The sequence below is a fragment of the Pangasianodon hypophthalmus genome, chromosome 20 (assembly GCF_027358585.1).
Source record: "Pangasianodon hypophthalmus isolate fPanHyp1 chromosome 20, fPanHyp1.pri, whole genome shotgun sequence".
NCBI lineage: Eukaryota > Metazoa > Chordata > Actinopteri > Siluriformes > Pangasiidae > Pangasianodon > Pangasianodon hypophthalmus.
Genome location: NC_069729.1, coordinates 19,042,597 through 19,062,232, shown reverse-complemented (window position 1 = coordinate 19,062,232; position 19,636 = coordinate 19,042,597). Strand labels below are relative to the sequence as shown.

At 39.1% G+C, this 19,636-nt stretch overlaps 2 protein-coding genes across 4 annotated transcripts in view; one reads left to right on the top strand and one right to left on the bottom strand.

Annotated features, from left to right (window-relative positions):
• The first annotated feature begins 227 nt into the window (after window positions 1-227).
• elk4 (ETS transcription factor ELK4) lies at window positions 228-15,672 on the top strand. Its single transcript, XM_026932565.3, has 6 exons — window positions 228-408; window positions 3,817-4,031; window positions 4,944-5,624; window positions 6,400-6,588; window positions 9,208-9,324; window positions 10,554-15,672. The coding sequence occupies exons 2-6, from the start codon at window positions 3,825-3,827 to the stop codon at window positions 10,653-10,655; spliced, it is 1,296 nt and encodes a 431-aa protein (XP_026788366.2). The 5' UTR covers window positions 228-408; window positions 3,817-3,824; the 3' UTR covers window positions 10,656-15,672.
• Window positions 14,898-19,636, bottom strand: part of mfsd4aa (major facilitator superfamily domain containing 4Aa) — an 18,898-nt gene continuing 14,159 nt past the window's right edge. The window contains exons 7-10 of one of the 3 annotated variants that reach the window (XM_053226989.1): window positions 19,439-19,586; window positions 18,532-18,602; window positions 18,330-18,450; window positions 14,898-16,730 (exon numbers count right to left, since the gene is read on the bottom strand). In XM_053226989.1, coding sequence (XP_053082964.1) covers window positions 16,684-16,730; window positions 18,330-18,450; window positions 18,532-18,602; window positions 19,439-19,586 — 387 coding nt within the window. In that variant the 3' untranslated portion in view covers window positions 14,898-16,683. The other 2 variants (XM_026932561.3, XM_026932563.3) reach the window with 2 other exon arrangements.

Here is a 19,636-nt window from a genome sequence, read left to right as displayed (position 1 = left end):
GGCAGCTGCCACTCCTGAAATAAACCTTGCCACCCCACTTGCTAGTTTTTTTTAACCATTTTCTACCATTTTCCTTACCTTTACAGTGATAGTTGTGGGTTGCGTCTTAAATACAGCCGTGAACTGAAACATAGTGCACTTCTTAGGCGGTTAGAGACCTTACTCAGTGCAGTGTGAAGTGCACTGTGTGTAGGGAGTAGGGAGGAATTTGGGATACAGCCCAAGCAGCGGCTTCATCAGTGCAGGAATGAAACGCAGACTTCCTGTTTTTTGTTTGAGAGAAAACATTGGGATGGGATTAAAACAAAATCATCATTTCGGAGTTTTAGTCGTTTAGTTGGATTGAAGGCTGCTTTTATTTGTTACGACGTGAGAAATCAGATATTTTGGATGGATCGAATTTGGCAGGTATGATCATGATGATGAGGATGAGGATGATGAGGATGATGAATAATTGAGCGGAATATTCATAACTAACTTAGCGTAGCTAGCAAGGTGAGTCGTTTAGCTAGCTACCTAGCTAGTTAGCTAGTCTCCTTTCGGTATATATTTTCCCAATTTATCAACTCACTCCAGAAAAACAAGTTAAAACATAAATATTGGTGAATATCAGACTGCTAACTCTAGCTAGCTAGGTTTGTTTACCTGGAATGCTAGCTAAGTTAGCAAGAGTTACCCAACTAGCGCGCTAAGTGTTTGCTAGCTAGCTGACAGGTTGTTTGGAAACTGAAAGCTCAAATGTACATGGTGTTCTTTTTTTTTTTTTTTTTTTTTTTTTGCCTGATGCAAAATAGTTAGCTTAAACAAGCAGTAAGGAATAATTTGTGGCTAATAGTTGTGCTGGTTAGCTAAGCTAAGTGGCTAACTGAGTTGCTAGCTAGCCAGTGAACTTTGGCCAGACTGCGACGTGTGCACCTTTGCTAGCTATATTAGCTCGTGTTAGCTCCATGAACCAGCTGGTTAATCTTAATCCAGGTCTTAAAAAAAATATATTTCTAACTAGCTGTTTATTTGCATTCTGTTCAAAGCATTACACCTACAGTGTTGTGTAAAATCATAACATAATCAAATGAACAGGTTCAGTTTCACTGTTCATTCATTTCCATGATCTGAAAGATTTTGTTCAGGTTGAAGTCACTACTGTGTCCTTCCAAAGCCTGTGTACAATGAAAAAGGGTTCTGTGGATGGTTCTAGCTTTCTAAAGGAGTTCGAAACCTTTCCTGAAAGGGGAGATCCAGCAGGATGAGATGAAGAACCCTACATGGTGCTTGAAGAAACTGAAAAGACGTAGAGATGCTCTGATCCGAGACAAGGTGGCATGTTGGCTTGTGTTGTTTCCTCACAGCTCCAGGGTTCCGGGTTCGATCCCGAGCTCTGTGACACGTCTACCCGTGTCCCTCTGAGTTTCCTCCTGTTTCCTCCCAGCTCCTAAAAACATTCCCGTAGCTGGATTGGTGACTCTAAACCCTTGGCCTGAGTTCTTGAGTCTGCACGCAGGACCGATTCTGGGCTTATTTGCACGTTTGCTTTCATTTCACGTAGAAGAATTTTGCTTGACTCGAAGTCACAACTTGTAACTTCCAACCTCTAACCAGTAAAAAGCCAAATCAAACACCCCCTCGACTGGAAGTTCCTACTCGACATCTTGGTTTAGTCTTCACAGTACGCTGCACAATTTATCGAATTTAACGAAATATCATAAATATGTAAATATCGAGATGTACATATCGAAAGGGCTTGCGATAACCGAATGATTCAAAAAGTAATGAAAGTTTTAGGGCGACGCAGTTAACAGAGAATGCTTTCTATTCCTCAAAAGAACATGAAACATGTATGTTGACTATCATTTTCAGTTTTTAAATATATAAATATAATTTCAATTGATTTTAGACACTTACAGCATCATCGTACCGCATATCGCATTTTTCTTCAATAACAACTACAGTGACGTAGAGTGACGTCAAATCAACATGGCTGCAAAATAGCACTTTTTACCATGAAAGGACTTTTACTGCATATACAAGTGTTTGCGTTCGATCAGTCAACGTACAGACATATCTGCATGTTAACGCTAAACCACTGACTGCACAGTTCGCTGTTTGAAGAGGTAAACGTACATCAGTCATCGCACTTAGCTGGCTAGCTCGTTCCTAACGAAAGATGAACGTGGAGGCGTCTGTGTTTTTCTCCACTTCGTCTGTGCCGAGGTAGAAAATGACGTCATTTCCGCCCAGCGATTGACCCCTTACGAGGTGAGTCGATTGCAGCATTCTTTCTGAACCATAGATTCATGCGATAAGTCACTTTCCTGCACACAGGTTTACAGAACGGACACTAGGTTCAGACACTAGGTTCATCCATTTATTTATAAATTTTTTAAATTACTTTCCTTTGGTGCCAAAACTCAAGTGTTTGAAGAACTGTGCCTTTTTGATGCATGGCATATCATCGTGCAGGAACAAGATTTTTGTGGTGTATTCATGATGTTCTCAGTGCAGGTGCCACCGTGAAACTTGAAACAGGAAGTAAGCTGTTAAACCAAGTTGAAGTGATCATGTTATTCGGCATGTGGTGCCAATTGTGGACCGCACCGTGGTTTGGTTCACCTGAGTTCTGGAGCACTGTTTTCAAGAGGACCAGTGATCCGGTCTGAGGACCTCTCCGGGCCTCGGAAAGAGCTTTCAGACTTCAGCAAACGTACCGAGGTTTCACGGCAAACGGCCTTGAGTCTGGAGAAAAACACAAAAGTTTTAAAACGGGACATATATTATGATAGGAATGAGTGTGTGTGTGTGTGTGTGTGTGGATGGTGCCACGTAATGGACCGGTGTCCCATCCAGGGCGTATCCCTGCCTCGTGCACAGCGTTCCCGGGATAGGCCCCGGATCCACCAGCACCCGGACCAGGATAAAGCGCTTACTGAAGATGGATGAACGAATATCAAAGACACATAGTATAGAATAGGTCATCATTTATAGATTATAATTTCTTATAGGGGAAAAAAATGAAATGTATGAAGCATTTAAGATGATAAATTAGATCAGTTAGACATCAGATAAAATAACTGAAACCACACACAGACTTGACATGATCTCGCCTGAAGTTGGTGATGAGCCTGTGTTCCTCATAGCACCAAGTCTGACCACAGCCTCAAACCACTTGAAACCACAAAGTCGTTAGAGGTATCTGTGTATTCAGAGGGCTTTATTCCTCCAGTTTACATCGCTGACACACAAAGATGTGCGTCTTTAAAGTAAAAACCTTAACTTTTAGTTGTCAAAGTCTCACTCAGGGTGAGCTCTGATCCGTGAGTATCACACTGAGACGTGGCGTGCTGCCACCAGTGCCGTCTGACATTTTATGGGGGTTTACATAACTTACACGCAAAGACACAACTCAACAACAAAGACAGTTCTCTTTCGCTTGTGTCTGAAGCTTGCCATCTGTACAACTCTATACAGCGGTCCCCGGTTCAAGCTCAGTTCTCAGTATCTGTCCCCGTCCGGATCCGTCATGACCAGTGTTTAATGTTGTTAATGAGGGCCAAGAACTTTCATGATGTCTGTTTCTGCCAGAAAAAAGCAATGATCTTTACCAACATATCTCAGAAAAGCTGAGCTAATGAGAGAATTAAGTCACGACCAGTGACCTCACTGTGAACTAAAGGTGTGGCGGATTAACACGTCAATAAAACAGTCAATAGTGTCACCTTTGTGAAGTTTGTTAGGAATATCTAACTACCCTTTCCGCTTCCTAGAGTTGGTTGCTAGCAAGGTGGTTATATATGTAATGCCGGCTGGTTTCCTGTCTCGTAGAGGAGAGCATGGACAGCTCAGTGACCCTGTGGCAGTTCCTGCTGCAGCTGCTGCTGGACCCGGGCAATGAGCAGCTCATCTGCTGGACCAATGAGGACGGCGAGTTCAAGCTGCTGCAGGCCGAGCAGGTGGCCAAGTTGTGGGGCGCTCGCAAGAACAAGCCCAGCATGAACTACGACAAGCTGAGCCGAGCCCTGCGCTACTACTACGACAAGGTACGCTCTTATCCACAACAGTCGCTTGCTTACATAATGATTTTCTCCTCTGAGGGCTCGTGTTTCCGCCAGTTACGCCGCCGTAGTTTGACGTAGTTTCTAAGCCACGTTTCAACAGAAGGAGCTTTAAATAGTGAAACAACGATGAGCACGGAGCGGGGGAAAAAGTAGGAAAATAGTGTGATCAATGAGAAACAGGTTATGTATATACATACATACATATACATTACACATACTCGCTGTCCACTTTAATAGGAACACCTGCTCATTTATGCGATCATGTGGCAGCAGCACAATGCATAAAATCAGACGGATCAGACGCAGATCAAGAGCTTCAGTTAATGTTCACAGCAAATATGAACAGGGAAAAAGTCTGACCTCTGTGACTTTAATCATGGCATGATTGTTGAAACTGCTGATCTCCTGGGATCTTTACACACAACAGTCTCTAGAGTTTACACAGATTAGGTGTTCCTAATAAAATGGACGGTGTGTGTATATATGTATATACATACAAACATGCATACGTAGATAATTCGAGTTTAATGCACATTGAAGAGTGCTGTGGTATATAATATTTATAAAACATAATGCACAGTAACGCTTGTATCCCTAGCTGGGTTTATTATGTTTAGAAGCACTGTTCAGTGATAGTAGATAAACTGGACATAGCGACAGATGAGCTACAGTCAGGAATTGTGCACCTCTGTGCTAGGAGTATTTGATATCATTATCAGCAGGATGGATAAGATACAACATGCATTGATTAATATTAAAGGGTTGAACAAAAAGACAGTGTTTTAATCAAAAATGGAGGTTGTGTGTCCATAAAGTATATATACATCCATGTCCATAAATAAGTTCATACAGAAAGTTGCTTCTCCTCTGAATAATTTTTTTCTTTCCTCTCAGAACATAATTAAGAAAGTAAATGGCCAGAAGTTTGTATACCGCTTCGTCTCCTATCCGGACATTTTAAAAGCTGATTACGCAGCCCGAGCCGAGGGACCCGAAGCGAGTCCCCTTCCTTCTCCCGAGCAACAACCAAACAAAGGCCAACCCACCAGCAACAAACCAACCAAGGACGCCTTCAAACAAGGCATCGCCGCTCCGAGCCAGTCCAAATCGTCCAGCCGGAATGACTACATCCACTCAGGTCTGTACACATCCTTCACTCTGACTTCTCTCCAGTCAGGAACGCAGCTCTTCAAGTCCATCAAGATGGAAAACCCCGGAGAGAAGATGGCAGAGAAGAAAGAAGCCGTCCAGCCTCCGTCGGTCATCAAATTCGGGACTTCGCCTCCGACAAGAACTCCTACGCAGAGCGTGACGGAGAAGCTGACTCCATCTGCGCAGTCCGGTCAGCCCCCGATCCAGACGTCAGAGCCTGAGGAAGAGCAGCTCACTCCCACCACGCCGCTCCAGGTGAACTCTGGTACTGACGCAGCACCAGTGAACATCATCCTCTCAGGGATTTCTCCTTCGCTGGGATGTCCCTCGCCCTCTCCCAGCACACTCGCCGACTCCAAGGAGCTGATCATCGACACGGACGGCGAGTCGGTTTCCTCTCAGCCTACAGAGCTGCAGCTACAGGTAAAGTCCACAAATACTTTCTGGAAATATATATGTTGTTTTTTTTAAAATAATATTTGCTATTTTTAGGAAAATCATTCGATTTAGAGATGAGATGTTTATGCCATGTTTAATGTGGAGATGAGAGGAATGATCACTAGAATCTGATAAACTTCACTTATATATTCTTTCATTGAGAAAGTTAACACTGAGGTGTTTATACTTAATACAGGGATGGATGAAAATCTAAATTTGGTAGTTAAAATAAAAAACTTGGTGCGGCTCAGTCCCACGTTTTGGTTGCCTGGAAGCCTAACTGATGAGACAAAAAAAGTGGTAGCTGTTGCTAGTTAGCTAGTTAAGGGCATAAATACAGGCTAATACACACGTTTGACAGAGAGTTAGCACGTCACTGGCCATGTTTTGGTTATGAGTTGTGGTGTTCTGTCCTCACACAACACTTAAAAGATATTTGAAACTGGCTAGCATCAATTTGGCAACAAGTACAGTTTTTTTTAATTTATTTCTTAAAGTTACATATGATGGTGTGGAACAGTTAGTTCCCATTATTACTTATGTTATGGCAGCTATAAACAGTCGTTCCCTCACCAGATTCTCTTTTTTGAAGATAATAAGACCAAAAACGCAGCTTGTCAAGTTACAGAGAAACCACAAAGCGTAAACTCCTGTCCTGAAGACTTTCCCATGGTGCAAAATGTAAAGTTACCTCTAACAATGCACTGACACCGGAGACTCCTTCCATAAATGCTGAACCTTTGACGCTGTTTTGCCCCAGGTTCAGCCCTCGTCTGAATCCGGCTCTTCGGACGTGTCGGTGTCCCGTAGTCAGAGCAGCAAAACGTCGAAGAAGCCCCGAGGGCTGGAGCTCATGCCCACGGTGTTTGTGAGCAGCTCGGACTTGAGTCCCCTCAACCTGTCGAGCCCGTCACTCCCTACAGCCTCCCTCACGCCGGCCTTCCTGCAGGTCAGTATCCTCCCTCCTTCCCCCTGCTGTGGTGTGGTGATGTGGAGCAGGTGTTTCATTCACTGCCAGCGTTTTGATTACAGTTTACAAAATCATCACAAGTTCTCTACTTGTGATTGTGATTGTGTTCTTTTTTGTGCCGTATGGCGGTGTTTTCTCCGAGGACTGTACTGACACCTAGTGGCTACAGTGTGGTGTAGCATCTGTATCACTGTATTATTCTGATATTTAAAGACACAATCCAGTGACTGTAGTAAACACATGCAGCTCAGTTCTCACACTGACGTATCTGAACTTTGGTACTTCAACCCACCAAAATAAAAATGAACAAAAATAACAAATTAGTTTAGTTGCCTGATCTTTATCAGTTCGTTCTGTCGTGAAATCAGATTTGTGCGCAGGCCAGTTAAAACTCTCCCATCATGTTGGGCTTTAGCGCGTGCCGATCTTCCTCCTTGATATTTTTCATCCATCTTCCACTACATAATACACTATTGCACTGAAAACAGTGACACTGTAACCCAAACGCTCGGCTCCGTCAGAGCTCTGTACCTCACCGTCGACTGAGTTTGCTCGTGTCATCTAAGTGCAGGTTTGAAGAAGGACTGCAGAGTTTAGGCACGAAAGCAGGTTTTTTTTTTTCTAGGCACGTGCTGAAATTTTTAAAAATAAATTTATTTATTTATTTATAAAGGTTGATCTTGCCCATTGTGATCATGACACAATTTTGGATTTTCGATGTGAGAGAATAGCGGACTAAGCTGTCTCTAAGCCAAAGCACTAACATGAATTATATGTTATTAATTAATCAATTAATTGTTGTTTATATTTTGTTTTTAAAATATGAATTAATTAAAATAAATAACCAAAAATACATTAAAAACAAAAAGAGAAACTATATTACATGATTAATATTTATTTTTGTATTATTATTAATATATAATATTATTTAATTATATATTATATATATAATTAAATATTATATATTAAAAATTATATGAAAGTAAATATATATTTAATTAATTTTTATTAATTAATAGATTAATTAATAAAAACATTCAATTTGCTCACCAAGAGACTGATGTGAATGATAACTGATAATCTAAGTCATGTCTCATGTTCCACTGTAAATGTATAATTCTTTCAGTTTTCGCAGTAATGTTGTTTTCCCACATGTAGCTAGGGTTATAAATGGAGAGGCAGGTGACGCGTCTTACAGTGGAATTGCAAAGAAACAAGACGGTTTTAAAGGGCTAAAACTATTTTTGTGGTTGAGATTCATGCAAACGAGAAACATATTTCAGTTTATTTCTAGTGTGAAATGTCCAAAGCTGAGCACGTGAAGGTTTTCCCAGGCCACCACATGAGCGGCGTATTGTGAAATACACTTCTGGAGGCTGTAACACTCCCCTGACAGCTTTCTGTTGACAATAGGGACTAATATTCTCCCTCTTTTCCACGCTGAGGCTCGTTATTCGGACAGTAGGTGGCAGTAACGCACCAGTTTCGGAGGTTAGTTTTGCTGTGAAACCGGCTGCATGGGTGGGTTCCTCGCACCCACAGGGTCGTGATGAGATTTGGTTGAATGGCGCTTTGATAGATGACCTCATTAAGGCCACACAATGGCTGATTTTATGATCAGATATTTGCTTGGCTCCAGATGACGACGCTCAGCTGTCTCTCAGCCATCTTTTTTAGTTACGCGACAGATGAGGGATTGTTTTGTTTTTAGTTTTTTTGTCTTCGTGTTGTCACGATGCGGGGAGTCCTTACGCCTGGGTGGGCTTCCTCTGTTTTCTAAAACTAATCACGAGACTGCTTTTTGCATTAACCTTTTCCCTCATGTTGCATTGTTACGGAGTGTAAAAAAAAACATACGCTTACATTTTTATCGTCGTTTCATATTGGATCAGATATTTGGAAATAGACCTTAATGTTCTGTTTGGATCAAAATGAGCTTTGATCAAAGGAATATTAAATAATAATTTTTAGAAATCATTTTTATGTTGCTGAGAGTAACACCAAAATGCTGTTGTAGGAAAATAATCAACGACAGGGTGATGTGATGAAGTACCGTTACCTGCCGTGGTTTATCTCTTATACCACAGCAATTTTCCAACAATTAAATTTTTTTTATTTATAAAAGAATGACATGGTACTTTTTCTCCATTTATAGTTACATTTAATGTTGTGGAATATCCACAAGACAGTTAGTTCCTGTTTTCACATATAGCAGCTATAAACATTCCCTCACCAGACTCTCATTTTTTCCTCACTCTTGACAATAAGACAAAAAAAAAAAAAGGCAACTTGTCATGTTAGAGAAACCGGAATGTGCTGACACTGGAGACTCCTTCCATAAATGTTAAACATCTCCACACAGAAAACAGCAGATCAATGAGTATGCATTTTTAAAATCTGTTTATGTGGAGCAATTTGTTAATGTATTAAAACCAGCACATTTATATAAACCTGCTGCTGTTATAGAAAATTAATCAACACCTTCTGACCAATCAGAATCCAGATTTCAGATAATGGCACTTTATCTGAACACAGTAAACACAACACAAAGGTAAAGTAAGCATGGTCGCTGATTAGTTGTTATTTGTTTTGCCACAGACACCCTTGTTGCTTACACCAAGTCCTCTGCTCTCCAACATCCACTTCTGGAGCACGCTCAGTCCCGTCGCTCCTATCAGCCCGGCCCGAAGACAAAGCGCACACACACTCTTTCAGGTGAGTCTTCTTTCAGCTCGTCTTCGCGTCCTGTTATGAATCCATCTTCTGCATTCACCCAGGGTGAGACACCGTGCTCTGTTTGTAACAGTTTTCTGCCTCGTCTTTAAAACATGCAGCAACAAATTTACATCTTGTAGAAAGAGCTACAAAGTCTGGAAGTATTCCTGTCTTTCTGTTATCTTTTGACATCACTGTGGTTTAGGAAATGTTAAACAAATCAGGCTCATAGGATTACGTGTAAAACCGTGTGCTGGCAGTTGAGACAAAAAAAATGTATGAAAGCAACCTTAGACTTGATGAGAATTAGAAAAATGAACGAAATAACTAAATAGCTGCCAGGAAGGATAAAGTAACTCAAATAAGCACTCTTTACAACCATGGTGAGCAGAAAAGCATCTCAGCCTGCACAAAACATTGAACCTTGAGATGGATAGGCTACAAAAGCAGAAGACCACATGACAGAAGTGGAACCCAGTGTCATGTTCTGCTGTTGTAGCTCGTCTCTCATCAACAAGCTGCTTCCACTCACAGAACTGTTTGCTCACGCAATGGTTTATGTTTTTCACACCATTCTGTGTAGACTCTAGAGACAGTTGTGTGTGAAAAATCCCAGGATAGTATCTGAAATATGCAAACCAGCTCATCTGGCATGGCTGAAGTCACAGAGATCACACTTTTACTTCATTCTGATGTTTGAGGTGAACATTAACTGAAGCTCTTGACCTGTATCTGCATGATATTATGCATTGTGCTGCTGCCACATGATTGGCTGATTAGATAACGGCATAAATGAGCAAGTGTTCATGATAAAAGTGGATAGTGAGTGTATAAATAGGTATGCGAGTATGGAAGTACACAACTATGTATGTAAGTAAATAAGTATGCAAGTTTGTAAATATGTATCCAAGTGTGCAAGTAAGTACACAAGTTAGGTTTTTTTTTTTTTTTCCATTATGACCAAATTTAAAATGTTAAAACGTTTTGTGGAGGGTGGGGTGGATGTATGCCGTATATGAAACACAAAAGATTTTTAGTGACTGACTTTGCTGCTTCTTCTTCTACTTTAACTTTGTGTCTTGCCAGATCAGTTCACAGGAGAAACTGAATACATTTAAATGTTTTTCTTTCTTTTTATTACTACTTCCTTTAACCACCTTCTCACTTAGCCTGAAGTTGCCAGTTTTGACTGGCATTTCCTTTATATTCTTTGCCTCTTCTCTCCGCAGTTTCCGTCTGTCCTGAGCTCCACCCAGTTCTCGGTGCCGGTACACAGTCTGGATGGCACCAACACACCAGGACCGCTCTCTCCAGACCCACAGAAGACATAGAGGATAATTTAAAAAAAAAAAAGAAAATAGACTGCCATGATTGGTGGGTTTGCCTTTACACAAAAACACACCCATCTCTCCTCCTGTATTTTTCTGTATTACGTCGCACACCCACCGTGTGTTACCCGTTGACCAAATTCTCCCTCCTGCTGCCGAAGATGACGAGTGTTTAGGACCTTCATTACGGGTTTCAGGTGGAACTTCGTCTTCAGCCTGGAGGGAGAGTTGTGATGGTGTTCTCTTTGCTCATATGGACAACAAGCCATCAAGACGTAGTTCTCGAAAGGATTAGCGTTAACTTCTCTGCTGTTTCGGTTTGATTGTGTTTGTGTTGTTTGCCTTACAGGGAGCGGAGATTGGCTTTCAGGGAGTCACTGTAATCATTGTTTCTTCAGGAGTTTTCACTCCTATACATTACAGTGATTCTCACGATAGTGATTTTAGATTTCTACACAGGGATGCATCGATACCAGCCCGCCCAAACAAAAACGTTTTCTGGTGCTTATAGATACCGATGCTGAAAAGAGTGACCTACTTAGTATTTAATTGAACATGGACGTTTTATTTAGCTCTGTTTGTTTCCCTGGTTTAAATCACGACCATGAAATGCGCATGTTCTTTTTATAAAGTTAGCGAAGTTGATTTTAAATAAAGTGAATTAGCTAGCTACATTAGTCACCTTGTATCAAGTAGAGGTGCAGCTGAGAAGTGCAGGTGTTTTACTCCGCGTCTGTACAGCTTTACGTAAAGTCCTTTTCTGTCACTAACTCGCCAACAATGATAGCAACTGATGATCAAGAGCATACTGGGTAAGAGCTGTTATTTTCACTCGCCTAGCATCAGCTGTGCACCTTCATTTCTCACCTAGCTAGCGTTTCAAGACGCTGTAGTTCCTCCGCTTGATATTTTCATTAGACGTAGTATCTCGGGGTATCAGAGCATTTTTTTTTTTTAAGGCGTAAATGAGCACAGTATCCGACCGCTATTCAATCCCAGCATCAGTATCGATGCATCCCTACTTGAGCGTCATGAGGTGTTGTACGTAATCGCCTCTCTGCCAGGCCAATCCTCTCGTTTCTCAGCCTTCGTACTTAGAGGGAGATGACCTGCATATTTTGAACAAAGTTTCATTTTGCACCTTTTTTGCCATAATCTACAAGCACCTTGACACAACCACTCGTATCAGTCATTTAACGTCGCACTTACGCACTAATGATGTCTCAAAGACGTTTAAAACTCTTTTCAGAAATATCTAGAGATTGTAATCTAGTTTGGTTACGGAAAAATAAGACACAGGGACTCTAAACATCCAGATACTTATTTTTGTATCGTATGTATCGACTGTTCAAATAGGGTTTATAGGAATCATATTATTTTTCAAGGAGGTATATTCATATATCGTGAGGTTTTAAGACAAAACCTTTAAGGTTTTAAGTTGAATTCGGGTGTCAGAACTGATTAAAAAATAAACATTTAAAATAAAAAATAATCCCCGGGATTCTTTTAGAAAAGCTATTTTTGTAATTTTACATACAAAGAAATAGATTAGAAAGGAAATAGCTGGAAATGAGATTTAATTCACTAGGATTTGGAATTTTTATGCTTTTTTTTTTTTTTAAAGTAAATTCAACATTAAAATAGTCAAACGTAATAATTAAAATGTAAATTTTGGCAGCTCCAAACGTTTCTTATTCTGAATCCGAGCTTTACTTTTACGTATAAAATTTAATCCGAATTTGATTAATTTAAAGTGTGTTGTGCCACAAAAAAAAAATGAACTTGAAATTTGTGCATCATTATATGAACATGAATCTGATTTTAAAGACTTTTATACACGTTCAGTTTGATTAAATTCAATTTCGCTATCAGATAATTGCAAAACATTCAAGCGTAAATGAATAGAAATAGATAAGTAAACTTAAATGCAAATAAATTTAATTAAATAAAAATGTACAAAACTCAAGTTCCTAGTGGCACAAATATTCTGTAGAAATGAGGCCTTGTTTTCCAACTTTGTAAAACAGCCAGATCTTTTAATGTGATGCTTTTATTATCAACAAATTTCAGCTAATTTCTATGGAGTGAGAAATGTATCTCTACAATTAAATAAAAAAAGTACAATTTTGAATTCGTGAATTAACTTTTATAGTTGAATTACATCAAATTGAAATTGTTTTCCATGGTTTGAACTTGTGTGCAAGGTTTCAAACTAAGGTTTAAAATAATCAGATTTGTTTGTTTTTGGTGACGCAAGCAATTTCAGATTCCGTTCTTCAAATTCAGATTTAAATTTTCAAAACACTACTGAACTGGCTCATAGACTGAAATGAGAGCAGTCAAATCTGTGCTCCTTTGCTTTCCTGAAGTCCCCAGATGTAGTGATGTGAAAATTTGAATTTGAAATTGATTGCTCCACAAAACAAAACAAAACAAAAAAAAAAACATAAAACATTTCTACACTTGATCATCAGGATCTCATATTTGAAGCCTTAAACACAAAATTGTATTCCATGGCTGGAATTTAATTTGTAATTAAAATTAGAAAGCTTGAACTACAAAGCTTTATTTCCAGATTTGTAAACTTTACTTTACTTTGCACACTGAAGCAGCACATTTCTCACTTCATAAATTTCCCATCTCCTGCAGTCGAGATTACTTGCAACGTGACGTCTTTGTCTTAAATAAATTCCTTTCTAATATTGAAGCCAGCAAATTTCTACAGCTAGGATAAAGTCCAGGAAATACATATCTATTAGTTGCACAATGCAAAATCCTACCTCTATGATTGTGTGTAATTAGGATCTCGTCAAGCCATGACTCAAACGCAGAACTGGATTCACGGCCACACGCAGCGTGACGGCGCCTGACGTCGTTATTCTCTCAGTGCACATGTGCAGCGAAAGCACTTGAAGAGCAAATCAACCTAAAGCTCAGTGTCAAATGTGTGACAGGAAAAAAAAAAAAAAAAAGATTAATATGAAATGGAAATTATTTAGCATCTCAGACCGAGTCTCAGGTATGTTAAATACTTTCAAATACCAAGCACTTATGCAGTATGTCTGGAGCTCGAAGTGCAGCGGTTAACTTTATAACGAAGCATAGTTCGAGAACATGGGCATTATGAATACACAGCCAAGCCAGTGAGATTAAAATAATAATAATTAAAACAAAAAGGATGGATAAAAAGAGGCAAAATAAACAAGTGACTCAATTTTTTTTCCAGTTTTAGAATTGTTTTAGCTACAATATACATCGCAATTGAAAGGTAAAGATTTTTTTTTTTTTTTTAAATAAGTAGCTTAATTTATTTTTTTTTCTAGGTAAATAAATGGCATGCAAATTATAGCTGCTAAATATTTTTTATTTTAATGTTTGTTATTTAGTAATTGTAACAATTATAAAAATATATAAAAAAAAAAATAACAAGGTTAAATGTTAATTTTGTTGTAAACCAACAAAGGAAATGCTCGTCAATTGAAAATCTATCAAACAAAAACCAGGTGTCCCCAAACCTTTTAAAGGGCTTTGTATATAAATACAATATCTTAAAAGCTAAAAAGTGAAAAGTATGAAAAAGGTGACTTAGTGAATTTGTTTTTTTTCGCTGCCATACGTGACGAGTGCACGTTTTTTTCCCCTTCGTTTCTCAGTGGTCAGTTTTCTGGCCGTCGGTGCTTTACAGAGCTACAGACTTTACAAACTTGGACATAAAACAGAACTAGTAGGAACCTAGCTGTAACATACGCTAACTACTTAAGCTAATGTGGTTCAACGTGTGATTTGTGAGTTTTTTACAAACATACACGAGTTTTAGGATCATAGGGACCTGAAAGTTAGAGTTAGAGATAGAGATGATGCTTAGAAATGATGCTTTTCATGCTGATTATTTTGGGTAAGTTTTTGTGGCTTTTTCAAGGGTGTTTTTTTTTTTTTTTTTTTTTTTTTTCAAGTAGCAGCAACCAAGTGAAAGTGGATATACTGTGTAAAGAGAGTTTTCTTTAATAGCTGCAACCTCTGATTTCCTCCATATGCTTCAAATGTTTAAATCCAGATCTAATTATTAGACTTGAGCATTCCTAAAAGGCTTCACCCCTCATTACGGTGTGTATTTTTGCACACACGCACACTGATCTATTTAGTGTGCGATATGAAATTGGATATTACTGGGAGTTTTTTTCCCCTCTATGTTCTTTCGTGTTTATTATACAGCTATTAAAGTACGTTAATTGAAATATTTTGCCACCAAAAAAAAAAAAAAAAAAAAAAAAAAAAAAAAGAAGCTGACATTTTATGTATAGCTTTTCTATGTTTGTCTGCTTGTGTGTAAATATTATCTGTATCTTTTAAGTGATTAGATAGTCCTGCACATTCTTTTCTAAAATCGGGTCTTTTTTTTTTTTTATTTTAAATTTGTAGCATTCCCATACTTCTGTAATATATTTTTGTGTATAACTTTTCAGTGTTAACTTTCTCTGGGGCACTTAAATTTAAATATATCATGTTAAACAATTCTGTTCAGATTAAAAAAGAAAAACTGCATACCTCCAGTTTCCCTACTACAAAAGATGAATCTATGCACGTACATCTTTTACTGCACAGCTAAAGAAATCTTTATATTTACTACTTTTTCCAAAATTATACTCATTTTGTGGCCCATTCATCTTCAAGCTATAAATGAATTTATTTTTTCTTAAGCATTTAATTTTCTGAGAATTTGGACGGGGGAAAAAAAAGTCAACTCAATCACACAATCATGCTTTCTCTAAGATGCACAAGTTAAAATTTAGTGAAAAAAAGTTTTTTTTCCTCCAACACTGCCTTGATAAGTGACCAGTCCTAAACATATCATGTAAATGTTGTTCAGCCTGTAAGAAATTCTAATGTGCAAATGCTAACGTTTTGTCCCATTGTCTTTTCAATCTGTGACAACCAGCGTAAATGTTTACAACTGTCGATTCGGCTTAATAGCTATTGTGGATGTTGAATAAAAGGACAAATATTAAAGAAAACAAAATCAGTCAGCCGTGTCTGAGGTTTGTTGTGTTAACTTAGACACCTGGGAAGCCCAAACAGATGTAAATAAGCAGCTATTTAATGCAGTACAGTGGATATTAATAATACGCTGGCAGTGCAAGGAGCTACAACTGCTTCTTCAGGGTCAAAGGTCATGGACTTGGCCCAGCACGCCCGCAGCTACACAGCACAATACGAGGAAGCTTTTCCAGGAAGCTAGTGGGATGTGCATTTTATGACTTTCTGCATGCAAAAGCAAGCTTATATTAAAACGCTATTGTCTGCTAGAAGATCTAATCTTATTACACTCACTCTGTTTAAAATAAATGCTTGATTTTTAAATGCTGTCAGTGTTTGGAATGTGATTAACTGATATTAAATGACTGATGTTTGGACCAGAATTCCGACAATTCTGAGAATTTTGGATACTGAATCACAAACATTTGATCCTCAATACAGTCCAAGGAGCCTTTCTATTGTTTTATACTTTTAAGGAAAATGATCAACTTCACAGTGGTAAAGTTAACTGCGCTTCATCACAACAACTCATTATTGATTATTTTCCGAGAAGAATACATGCCCAAGTGTACTATTCTAGGAAAATAATCAATAATGAGTTGGTTTGATGAAGCAGAGTCACTCTTACCACCGTGAAGTTGATTATTTCCATGTACCCAAGTGTTTTATTCAGCTTATACTGCAGCAATTCGCCTTAATTCAATTTACGAACGACACGTCCTAATTTTTATAGCTAACCATTTATAGTTACATTTAATGTTGTGGAAGAGCCACAAAACAAGTTACTTCCTGTTCTCAGTTACATTATAGCAGCTATAAACTGTTGCTCCCCTTAACAGCCTCTTTTTCCTCACACTTAAAGTTAATAACAAAACATTAATTCCCTTTTTGCCAAAAATGTCAAAACGTGGAGGAATAATTTCAAGTTCATTATTTGGTAGAAAAAAAAAAAAAAAAAAAAAGCATTGCCGTTTCATAATTTGGCAGCTAGCACAGTTTACCTGTTTATCAGTAGAGAAAGAGTACACTGGGAAATAGAAAAGCCTGTGGGGAAGAAAAGAAAAAACACAACTATCCACAGGCATTACATGGTACAACAAGCAACACAAGAATTTACACAGAAAACTCATGCCATACGTTTGATCCGAGTTTAATCACTGCATTGCTGGATTGTCCTACATCTGGTTGGACATTATAATCCCTTTAACCTTTTTTTTTTTTTTTTCAAGCAGAAATTATGAATGCCATCTTGTTCGAAACTTAAACCACAAAAATAATGATTATTCTTTTTTAAAAAGTGCATTATTTCCTAATGTGAGATTTACAACTAAACTGGACTGAAAGTGCTGTATTTGTTCATTTACACCGTTTCATTATTTACAGCTCAAGAAATCAGTTGCAAACATCACAAGCAATCTGTGATGGTATAAATTTAGCTTTCCAGAAGATTGAAAATAAGCTTTAAACAAGTCTTAGCGCGACTCGCATACCAAGCATGTCGAGACAGGAGGAAAGTGGAAGGTTTTCTCTGCTTTTCGCAATGACAGCAGAATCTAGAAGTGAAGGTCCCAATTTCCCCAGGCTTACAACACATCTACCTGCTTTATGCACACAAATCAACGACAAATCATCTTTGGTCTACAGTTCTATGAAAGGTCCGACACTTCTCAGGCTTTGAGGATTGTCTCAAACCAGTGACTATGATCCAGTCTCGTCCCCTTCCCTCCTACGCCACAGTCTCAGACTGCGAGCATCTTGGTCCGTTTGGTCCGACTCCGGCTCTGTAGCGCCAGTCGTCAGTCAGTGTTCAGCTTCGTTAGTCCCAGACCTTTCTGCTACAGGGATGGCATTGGAAGCAGCTGTCCAGTGACACAGACAATAAAAAACTATTTGAAGGTTTCCGTGTCAGTGTCATCATCCTTACCAGCATAACGTACTGGCAACAGGTTCTTTAGTTTATCTCTCTGGAAAGCAACGGTCGTCAATTGGTAGACCAGCACCGAAGGATTTCAGCAGCCCGAACCAAGCACTCGAAAAATACTGCTGCAGAGCCGTTAAAGCTATTAAAAACGCCGTTGTTCATTCAACTCTCGTTCTCTCAACATTGCTATCGCAGCTTCTGTATCAGATCCACTTTCGCAGCTAATCACATGCATTTACGCAAATGATTTGGCTGAAGGCAGCTCATTGGATCAGAGGCTAGCCAGAGGGCTAGAAACATTATCTAGGAAAGAGTTTTCACAGATTTTCAGAGATTAGCTAAATGACCACAAGGCCTGTTTAAAAAAAAAAAAAAAGTTAACGTTGAAAATAGATTGGATTGAGAAGTATGCGTTTATTCTACGAAAACAAAAACGCGACCACTTCAAATAGTCATATTTATAGCCATGAACTCGTTAATGATTAAGCATTAAAATGTAACTAGTTGCTTAATCCGACTTTTGTAAGCAAGGACTTTTATGTAACTGGACCTTTACAAATTTTAGCTGCCAGAAAGTTTGTATGTAGAACCTACAACAGACGGTTTCCCGGTCAGACAAGGAGCATCCAAAGAACAAGTCTTACAGGAACATCCCTGTTGCCAACTGATTCCCCTGAACAAATGCATTTTCAGTAATGTAGGTAATTAAAAAGCAATAATACCTGCTAAGTACTTTTTGTGTCTGTGTTGAACTAAAAGCAGTGCCAGGAAGAGTGTGAAGCCCATGCAGCCAAAGATCATGCCACACAACATGAAGCTGTAACTGCCGTGCGTGTTGATCATCTGGAACAAAAAAAGTGCAAAAGGTCAATGTTAAGACCAGTCAAGGTTACATACAACCGAAATGTAACGTGGTTTCCTTACCGATCCCACCAGTAACTGCAGAAGCATCTCTCCCATTCCAGCAGAGGTCACAAGGACTGTAGTGGCACAACCTTCATGACAAAAATATATGGATGTTCAACAATAGATTCAAGAAAGAGATGTAACAAATGGTGCCAGTAAGCAAGGGTGGGTTTCGATAAAATATACCCAAATTCGTCAACCAAATCTCTTTCATGAATTCAATAAAATATGAATTAAAAAAAAAAGGAGAAAATCATGTTGGAGGTCATGCAAAGCTTGGTCTCTCTGCAGTAATTCAGAATGCACGGACGTATTTTAGTAATTTTTGAGTATCTTGTGAAAAACTTCTAAGAGAGCGATTCACGATGGCGTCAAATTTAATAGAAGAGGGCTTAGATTAATTGGACAGGAGGGAACGTGTTGAAGCCGTTGAGAACGAACTAATGCCGCTTTAATTTCTCTCTGCTGGATCATGAGATTATTCACTCGCCCAGACTTGCATTCAGAAGGTTATTAATGTCTTTCAAACTTTAGCTGCGCAGAGCCCTCGCTAATTCCTCAGCCCTTCCAAATCGGGCTCCGAAGAGATCAATTATCATTTACTTGAATATGGATTGAGCGGGCGGCTTGGAGGTAGCGTCCCTATACGAGGGCCAGCGGGATGAATCCTGAATTAAAAAAAGCTGTCAGTCTTGCAGGGCAGATCAATCTGATCTTGTGTTCTGTGCAGTCAAACCGAGATGCCAGTGATAACAGCAGGGGTGAAACAGGAATGACTAGTTTAGGTGCCAAAGGATGGCACATCCTATTGACGTATCCTTGATCTTAGTGGAAAGCCTTGGGTAAACACTGGTGATACAGTCACCTCTCTGTCACAGTGGAAACTGAAAACAAGATCCTTAGTGACAGAGATTGTTGTAAATACCTTTGTAGTCAAGGAGGTCTTCCGTGAAAGCCAGCATGCACGGGTAGACACTGCTGATAAACAGACCCAGAAAGCAGGTACCGATGAAGAGGAAGGCACTGTTCGTGTAGAGGATGAGCAGAAGCAACTGAGTCACTATCACTCCAACCTGCAAGAGGAACAGTAAAATTAGAGAGAAAAAAAAAATAAAATCCACCC